The sequence below is a fragment of the Dreissena polymorpha genome, chromosome 15, assembly GCF_020536995.1.
Source record: "Dreissena polymorpha isolate Duluth1 chromosome 15, UMN_Dpol_1.0, whole genome shotgun sequence".
Lineage (NCBI taxonomy): Eukaryota > Metazoa > Mollusca > Bivalvia > Myida > Dreissenidae > Dreissena > Dreissena polymorpha.
The window spans coordinates 4612994-4622138 of NC_068369.1; the positions used below are offsets into that span (position 1 = coordinate 4612994).

General features: G+C 38.3%; 1 protein-coding gene across 2 annotated transcripts; it reads right to left on the reverse strand.

The window, feature by feature from the left end:
- Positions 1-681: 681 nt before the first annotated feature.
- LOC127859877 (thrombospondin-2-like) lies at positions 682-7857 on the reverse strand. Of its 2 annotated transcripts, none has more exons than XM_052397459.1 (6): positions 7617-7857; positions 7044-7193; positions 6081-6275; positions 5664-5822; positions 4923-5060; positions 682-931 (listed from the first exon to the last, which is right to left on the reverse strand). In XM_052397459.1, exons 1-6 carry the CDS (start codon positions 7681-7683, stop codon positions 867-869), a joined length of 774 nt encoding a protein of 257 aa, XP_052253419.1. In that variant the 5' UTR covers positions 7684-7857; the 3' UTR covers positions 682-866. The 2 variants fall into 2 exon arrangements, with proteins under 2 accessions (XP_052253419.1, XP_052253418.1); XM_052397458.1 differs by lacking the exon at positions 682-931 and adding an exon at positions 1911-3246 and having other exon boundaries at positions 7617-7835.
- Positions 7858-9145: the final 1288 nt, after the last annotated feature.

A 9145-nucleotide genomic window follows, 5' to 3' on the forward strand; every position in this document is an offset into this window, starting at 1 on the left:
CGCACTTTACGCGCATGCATTATGCCCAGTTTTCTCAGAACGCGACACATAAGAATATGAGTCGCGCTCATGGAAAACCGGGCTTTAAGCATGTGCGTAAAGTGTTTGTATACTTTTTTCCAAGATTACACTTATCGTAAAGAAGAACTTCTTTTATATTAGCATAAATGTGGAAAGTGTCGTCACTAATTAGCCTGTGCTGACTGGACAAGCCAATGTGGGACTATACTTTACGCACATGCATTTAACCGGCTCATACGTTATTGTAGTATACGTAATAACTTGCTTAATTAGCAAGAAATGTTTATAATCGCTTTATTTTCCAAAAATGGAACACCGGAGTCAATATCCATATCGACTATTTTTTCTATAACACATTATTAGTAATGCATAGTATTAGTTATATATCCTCGCATATTCATATATATGAACTTTTCACTTTTCACTATATTAAGACCAGTTTTATTGAGTTAGTAGTAAAGCAATTGTGTTGTAACTTATTCGGGCGTGCTTAAATCTTGATAATACTTTTTACATTATTAGTAATAATACCACATTATTGTTTATGAAAAACGCATTATTATACCGATGGGATAACTTCACTCGAAGTTTTATTATTAACATATCTGTCAGGTATATGATATGATTAACGACATTTATTTAGCGAAAAAGCATTTAATTATTTAGGAATATGAAACATGATTAATTATTTCGGACAAATCTCAAATCGTGATTTGATCGGTTAATATATATGGTAGATCAAGTAATATGGAAAAAATATCAATCATGTGATCACGTGATCAGCCGAGAAGCGCACGTGATCAGCCGAGAAGTTCAGGTGACGATTGAGCTGATGCCCAGACTGGTCAGTACACATAGAACACGGTTGGCAAGACGACCCACATCAACAAAGTGTCGATCGCCAGGGTTTCTACAAAACAACAACGCTTTCTTTCAGCGAACTGTGTGGGGAAACTGTCCTTCAACAAACGCTGTTGCAATCCACGTTTTTAGAAGAACGCTTCAGATGGACATACGTTTTCGACGGATGTTGATAGTGTGGGCGATCTTATTTAATTTAAATTGGTTTTAGAATAGAATACCTCAAAAACAAGTACTTAAATATAAAGTTCTATATTGAGTGTACAAGTCATCACATAACGCATCCTAAAGCGCGCAGCTGTATCAATTCCGCAACAACAACGTCTGACTCAATGTACTCGACTACAGGCAAAGTCTCGGTGCCTCCATGAGATGTTGTATAAGATAACAGTGGTTTAGCAGAGAACGCATAGTTGTCGTTTTTAATAATATTTGTATGTATTGTATATATATTACATTTATAAAGCCGTCACACGACACATGATTAAGTTCTGTCTTTCGGGATAAACGGGCCTCATCACACAGAAATATGTGTCTTGTTCTGTGAAAATTGGGCAAAATACAATACGCATAGACTTATCAAGGGCGACACTTTCCGCTTTAATGGTATTTTTCGTTTTGAGGAAGTCCCTTTTTACCGAATTTAAGCGGAAATTGTCGTCCCTGATTAGCCTGTTCGGACTGCACAGGCTAATCTGGGACGACACTTTACGCACATGCATTATGCCCAGTTTTCTCAGAACACGACTAATATAATTACGCTTTGATGCAGTACACATAGTTCAATTTTTACTAAATGCCGTATATGCTTCCAATGAACACTCTTATGGAAAAAAACACACACACAAAAACATGTAATTCGAAATAACGACTTATTTCGGAAGCATTTAATATACGTCATAATTCTTAAAAGTCGAGCAAAAAAACGTTTTAATGCGTAATTATATCGTCTGTATAATTATGTAAGGGTAAAATCGGTCAATCAAAACTTGAATATATATGAAGAGAGAAAAAATTAAGAACATAACTAATATATACATTCATTTTATTCAACTTTACAGTTCACAAAGAAAATACATTTATTTCTTTCTTTCATATGTGACAGCATGCAAAGAAATAAATGCATTTAAACTGAATGGTACTATACAAATCAGTAGTTCCAAACATGATCGGTTATCCACGTCGATAAATTTGCGTAAATCAAGCGAGTGTCAGTGATTATCCCTCTTATCAAATTTTTACGGTGATACCTGGCCAGTGTTTTAAAATCTGAACAGATAAATAAGACCTCTTGTCAAAGCAATGGATTTGAAGCTACAAGTTATGCTATTTCCAATATAAGTGCATACGCACGTGTCACATTTGTATGGTGGCTGATTTATTTTATGCCCGTTAATTATAAAATTGATTTAGCATATCGGCACGTATATGTACAGTTCTGACGTGATGGGGTGTTCGTGGACGATGCATCACTCTGATAGAATACGGGTGTCAATATGACAAATGTATACACGCCAGACCGACAACTCGACCCTTATATACTAGTACGTCGTTACGTCGCTCCTGAGTTGGTGTGTTTGGACCGCTGCTTTGACGTCCTGACGTTCTTAAGTTTGAAGGACGCCAAATCGATACGTCACAAGAACTACACATGCGCGCGCCGATACAACACTGAAGACGGTAATTGTCGCCCTTTCGTTTAAGCGCATGATTATTTTGGATGGCGCCAAAACGTTGAAAATTAAATCCGAGACGTAAAATAATGGGTCAGAGAACGTGATTCCTGCGTCTTGTTGTATTTTTGGGAGTACTAACTTGTTTTCAGCATTCTTACATAGAACATCAAAATGACAGAAACTCGCAAAAAGTACCTCTATTTGTGATATACACGCATATATTTTTCGTTCAAGCGCGTCGGCTTGTTGGAGCCTCGTAAACCTCCATACTCATGTCTTAAATTTAAGGAAAACCGATTCGTTCAACAACAACAACAACACACGCGTTTTTAAACATATCACCACTGTGTCGCTTGCTAAGTTTATTGTCTCACCATAGGACCATAGGAGTTATTACGTCTATAATTCGACGAGATTCGCATGATTTTATGTAAGCTTCAAGTTTGCTCAGTCTATGAACAGACAATTGTCACAGGAAGGCCGGACGTGTCCGATCTCTAGTTTATGCAGAGCGCGCGTGTGTCACGTGGTCTCATGCATCTGTTTCCGGTCCAGATCAGGCCGTCTGCGCATGTCATTGAGAGCGCGCGTCCTCGGTTGCAGATCACAAACTTGGTACAGTCGAGACAGTTGTGGAACAAACCCTCTTTGTTGAGACATACGCTCGAGTCCAGGATGTTCAAGCAGACTAGAAATAAATATGTAAAGAAGACAAACTATCTTCTAATGTTCTGGCACTCATTTTCATATTCACTTAAAAAAACTTATATTTAAGAGATCTACGCGAAATCTCGTATATCGACAATATCTTTATCGGTTTTCATTTTAGGAGGAGATGCCCCAATATTGCTTGTATATTGTATGTTATATAAGGCGTGAATGGCCAATCGCCGTGCTTCGTGCACGCGAATATAGTGCCGTCCCGTCACCGACGGCTCAGTCAGCGTGGACTACCGGTATCCCGGACGGAAACTTTCCGCAAATGACATCGTCGACATGCCATTCTTTTGGTAGGCGATGACGCCTTTAGCCTCAGTAAACACACGCCGACACAATAAGGAATTAGAGCTCCGACCGGTGAGGAACGGAATTCTGAACAACCGGTTATCCAGGGCTAAGAGGGTCTCAGAACATATTTTGGGGGATTTGGACAATCGATTTAATGTTTTTTTTCTTTATTTCGGAAAATACCAATTTTGTTTATTAATTTTTTTGTTTCACGTTAAGACTTGTCGATCGGAATGATTGTGTTTTCTGTTTTTGCAGGTACTGCGAACTAAGATGGATCAGTTCACAGTCAATCCACAATAATTGTTATTGTCAAGACAAGCTGCATTCTCCACAGCTTGATCAGGATGAGGTGCTAACTATGCAGAGACTGGCCCACAAGGAGGTGAAATTTGAGGATATCAGGGCTTTAACTATCAGGGGCAACACCACAGCAAGCAAAAACGGGAAGATTATTTGAAATACAACAAAACCCTGGATCGTCTCTACAGTGGGCAGGGTGCCGTCGTAAGAGAGTTTTGGGCCATAGCAGAGCTTGCAATTGTTAAAAAAAATAATCAACAAGATTTGATAAACCACCTTTTTTCGGACAACTAGAGCTTCTTGTCACAGTATTGCCGATTAAAGACCGACAACGCTTGCCTTAACATGTTAGCAATTAATCTTTATCCGATAATACAAATCTCAAAGTTAGATAATAATCCTTGCGCATGCCCAGTTTTTACATCACAAGCGCAATCCACGGACTTTTGAATGTTTTGGGTTGACATGTTTTGTGGCACATAATCCGACAAATTTGTCAATGCGGAAAAACAGCAGACCATTGATTAGTTCTAAGTATTTGACTTCAAAGTTTTTTTTCATGGCACGAACGTTTGGAACAGCTTTAATAGCGTTAGTAGCATTCAGCTTAATTCGTACTTCGCGCAATGTATGGCTTATGAATTAAAACGTTTTTTGCGTGTGCGCGAATATTGGTGTTGTGGAATTCCAGTTAGAGCAATTCTTTTATAATACGGTAAAATATGTTGCTGTTTTCCATTTATATTTCCAAAAGGTAGGTAAGGTAGATCTATAATTTACACCAGCTATACATCGCTTTGATAAGGATATGCCATAGCATAACATAATAAATATTTTTGCTACAAATTTGTCTTTTTATGTAAAAGAAAGTTTTTGCAAAGCTAATCGACTGTAACATAAATGATCGAAAACTCAACGTAGAATAACACAAATAATAAACAATAAATAAAATATATCATTTGGATTGGTCGACTAAGTGCAACAAGAACTATTTAGGTCTAACAGGAGTAGAGTTACAAAGCAAATGGAAAATTACAGGAATATTCCACTTACGGCTCTCACACTTGGGTCCCCGCCAGTCCCCCTGGCAGAGGCAGGTCACGTTGTCGCCGTGGTCGTCACATATCGCACCGTTCTGACAAGGACCGCTCTCGCAAGAGGGCTTGGCATCAACTGTTGCGTTCCCGAGCACTGAAATGAATCCTCATCATTATCATTATTATCATCATCATCGTCATCATCATCATCGTCATCATCATCATCATCATCATCATCATCATCATCATCATCATCATCATCATCATCATTATCATCATCATCATCATCATCGTCGTCGTCGTCGTCGTCATCATCATCATAATCATCATCATCATCATAAACATCATCGTCGTCACTCTCCTTCTCCTCCTTCTCCTCCTCCCTCTCCTCCTACTCATTTTCATCATCGACGTCGTAATTGTAACAATTCTGTAATTGTGGCCGTCATCTTAATAAATTATTATTAAAATAACCATAATACATCATCCGCATCAGCAACAGCATCGGCAGTATCATTGTTATTATCATTATCTTCATCATCTACATCTTCACGATAATCATCAGAACCACTAATGCCACCAACAGCATCATCATCATCATATGAAGAACTAATACAGTAGTAGTGATTATCATCAACATCGTGATCAGAACCATTAGCTATGTGCATTGGCAGGCTGTGTTGTGATCACAAAACATTCATTAATTCTAAAACTGAAAAGGCCAATCTCGAAAATGTCCGAATGAATTACTACGTACAGTTCTCCGATGCCGGGCACTGTATGTAGCACACCCGTGACTGCTTGCCCAGCCCCGGGCAAACAGCGCCTTCTGGTCCACACATCCGGTCACGTGACTGCTGACCTTCCCCACACGAGACGCTGCACGCGCTCCAGGGCCGCCACTCCTCCCAGTTGCCTGTGCGGGATCAGTTAAATATATCAGATATAAACACTACAGAGAAGATAAGATAAGCGTTTCATTTGAGACAAGCTAGAAAACAATGTGCTTAAATACAAGAACAAAGTGGTCAGTTTGTTCAGGTAATAGTTTTAAGAAAAAATGCTATCATCGAAATAAATAAATTGTACAGGCTATGTAAGACGCACAGACAAGTAGACGCTTGACGGTCGGCCGACCAGGCGTGGGTTAATGTTACATGATTTAAAATATTACCATAGCAGTCATTGTTGATGCATTCTCTGCTCTGTAGACTCTCTCGATTGCACGAGTCTATGGCCATGTTCTCGCAGCATTCTGACGCGTTTCCGGTCGAGCACGTGCGAGTTCGTGTGCGATTACCTCCCCCGCATGTACGCGTACAGTCGGACCAAGCACTCCACTCGGACCATATGGCCGAACTAGGGGATACTGTGGATTTTAAAATGGAAACAAAATTTAAAGTGCAGTAGGCATAGTGTTTATGAAAATTGGCGTCATTCTAAATGCAAGAATCATTTTGCAAGTGCATTCGATCAGAAAAGCTTATTTTAAGAGAGAGTGTATTTGTTTATGTCGCTTATAACAAAAAACACGACGCAATTTTTGGAAACGAACGATTCTATTGTTAGTTCAATAAGTAAAATAAGAAGTAAATAAAGCAGAGCAATACTAGGGACTTTGAATTTGGTTAAATGAATTTTCGTTTAGTTCACAGAGATTACAATGGCGGTAAAATCTTGAATTTTCGTGAATCCTGAACACACATCACAAGTCTCGCGATTATGCACTGTATAAACTATTGATATTGCGCAAAGCATTGCCTAAAGTAATGGCGACATGGAAACGGACTTCATTAAATAAACCTTTGTTGGTCTTGACAAATATTACCTAAACAAAATATAAACTATTGAACACTTACTTGGATGTAACGACGGTTATAACCAACATTTTTTAAGACTAAATTACTCATAACGATTTTTCCTTTTTCATGGAGCGTCGGTAATGAAAATGACGACAAACAAAAACGCTTGCAAAATATGACAGAACATGGGTTAGCTTTTGTCATCGTCGTCTGCAGATTTCAGCTATCACTTAGGACCAGAAGCGTTCAGTCCAAAGCCAAAACTAGAAGATTTTCTAGAAATTAAACTATTGAACTGCACAGTAATTTGCAAGACGTAAGAGAATAGCGCTCACCTGTAGAGCAGTTCACCTCCATGCAAGCGACAATCATGACCGGCGGCCCTTCACACGTGATATTGCTGCACGTGCGGACACGTGACCTGATCCCATTACCACATGACACTGAGCACGTGGACCATTCCCCCCAGCTGTTCCACGTGTATGCTACAATTCGTCATAGGCGTGATGTTATTTCAGAAATGAATGTCGTTTTATTTCAGCTGTTTGCTAATTTAAATCAATTTTGAGTTTTGATGCGAAGAAATATAACAATTATGGTTTGCGTTTATCAGAGAGGTAAAATACAACATTTTGTTGTTGTTGTTTTTAGTACCAGCATAAATGACAATATGTCAAGTTCAAAAAAGCATTTAAGCATTAAGCGTACAAAAATAACAGATCACTGAGGTGTTTTTGTTGCTAGAAAGCAGTTATGAAAATGTTATGAAAACGCAACACGATACCGAAGAATTATTAATACATCGTTCTTAACGTTTATTGAAGGATCGCGTGAAAATGCGAATTAATTTAAAATGCGATTAATTACAACAGAATACAGAAATTACATACGAGTTTCGCTGTACTCACCCGATGTTAGACATGTCCTCTGGAACGAAATCAGCACAATAACAAAAAAGCTGAGTGTGTAATCCATTTCATATAATTTCCGTATATCGCATTGGTAAGCACACGAAAATATGCTTTAAAATCTACACCACTTATACAAAAACACAACTTATAACAGCAATGTCAATGATATAATGTTCGATGATAACAAATAAAGTTAACTTAATGTATCACATAAAAAGTTAACAACCAACCGCTTGTAATCGCTTGACTCCGAATAACACCACTACACAAATTACCACTTTAATAGCAACTTCAATTTATAATATCCAATAATTACAAAAAAAAACACAATTATATGTATCACATACAAAGTTAAAAATCAGGCGCTTGGATTTGCATTTTCGCTCGACTCTCGGAATTACGGTAACACTTATGAAACACCTATCACGGTCCATTGTGAGCGACCCCCGTTTTGGTCTGGTTGGAATGCCATTTTGATTCTATCGGCAGTTTTAATGTCTGCACGTCCAACGAGGAGCGGCCAATATCCGGCCGCCGGCGATTTGACCATGTGACCAGATAATTTGTCGACCGCCCCTGGACGTATTGGAATAAACGAAACGTGCTTAAAACCAGACGACTCGATGATATGACAAGGTAAACGAATAAATAATAAAAAAAAAATCAATATTTTTATTTGTAAAACGGTATAAATAGTATTGTGTTGCAATAAAACTGAAATAAAAAGACGATTCACTTGCAAAACAGCATTGCCTTCGGTCATACAAGCAGACGAGTAAACATAATGAGGCGAATTTAGTTTGCTTCGGAAAAGGTAACTGACATGTGACTTAAATATACAAATGTAGCTTAGGCTAATAGTCAACTCTTTTCGAAAGGCGCCTTCTTTCAGAGGGTTTACGGAAACGACTGTGGTAAAATCAGTAGGTTTTGTGATATCTTAGCGACAATGCGGGACACGTCCGTGTACGGAATCGCGAATCGAAACTTTGGGCCATAGGTTGTTAGCGTGTGGCTATGATATAAATTAGTGAAAACATCATTTTGAATGATAAATAATCATATTATAGCGAAAAATCAACTTTTATGAAAAAAATATATTTTCACTATCAAATATATATACACGTATATATATATTTGATAGTGATTTTTTTTCCCAGAAAAGTTGATTTTTCGCTATAATATGATTATGTATCATTCAAAATGATGTTTTCACTAATTAATATCATAGCCACGCGCTAAACAACTGTGCTTTGGGCAACCAAATGTTGAAAGTTTCAAAATTTTGACTCGCTCATCTCGTGACGGTTTCTGGACAAATAATTCGCAACTATTCTGAACGTTCTGTATCTATCGATATCGACTCGGCATGTCCGTAGAGTCTTTTACCAAGCTCCGTCATGGTTTATCCTCCCTAAGCGGATGAAGCATACAATCGGCATAACGTAGTGTGTGTACCTGAGATCTCGTCCACTAATCATGGAGCTTTCGGCTGTCATTCCGATTCTTACATCCGTTTAGAGTGG

Coding starts and splice junctions, on each gene's coding strand:
- LOC127859877 (XM_052397458.1), bottom strand. CDS start 7,683: ATGGATTACACACTCAGCTTTTTTGTTATTGTGCTGATTTCGTTCCAG. Junction 6,276..7,043: donor GGAGGTGAACTGCTCTACAG/GTGAGCGCTATT, acceptor TAAAATCCACAG/TATCCCCTAGTTCGGCCATA. Junction 3,247..4,922: donor GGGACCCAAGTGTGAGAGCC/GTAAGTGGAATA, acceptor ATTTATTTCTAG/TCTGCTTGAACATCCTGGAC.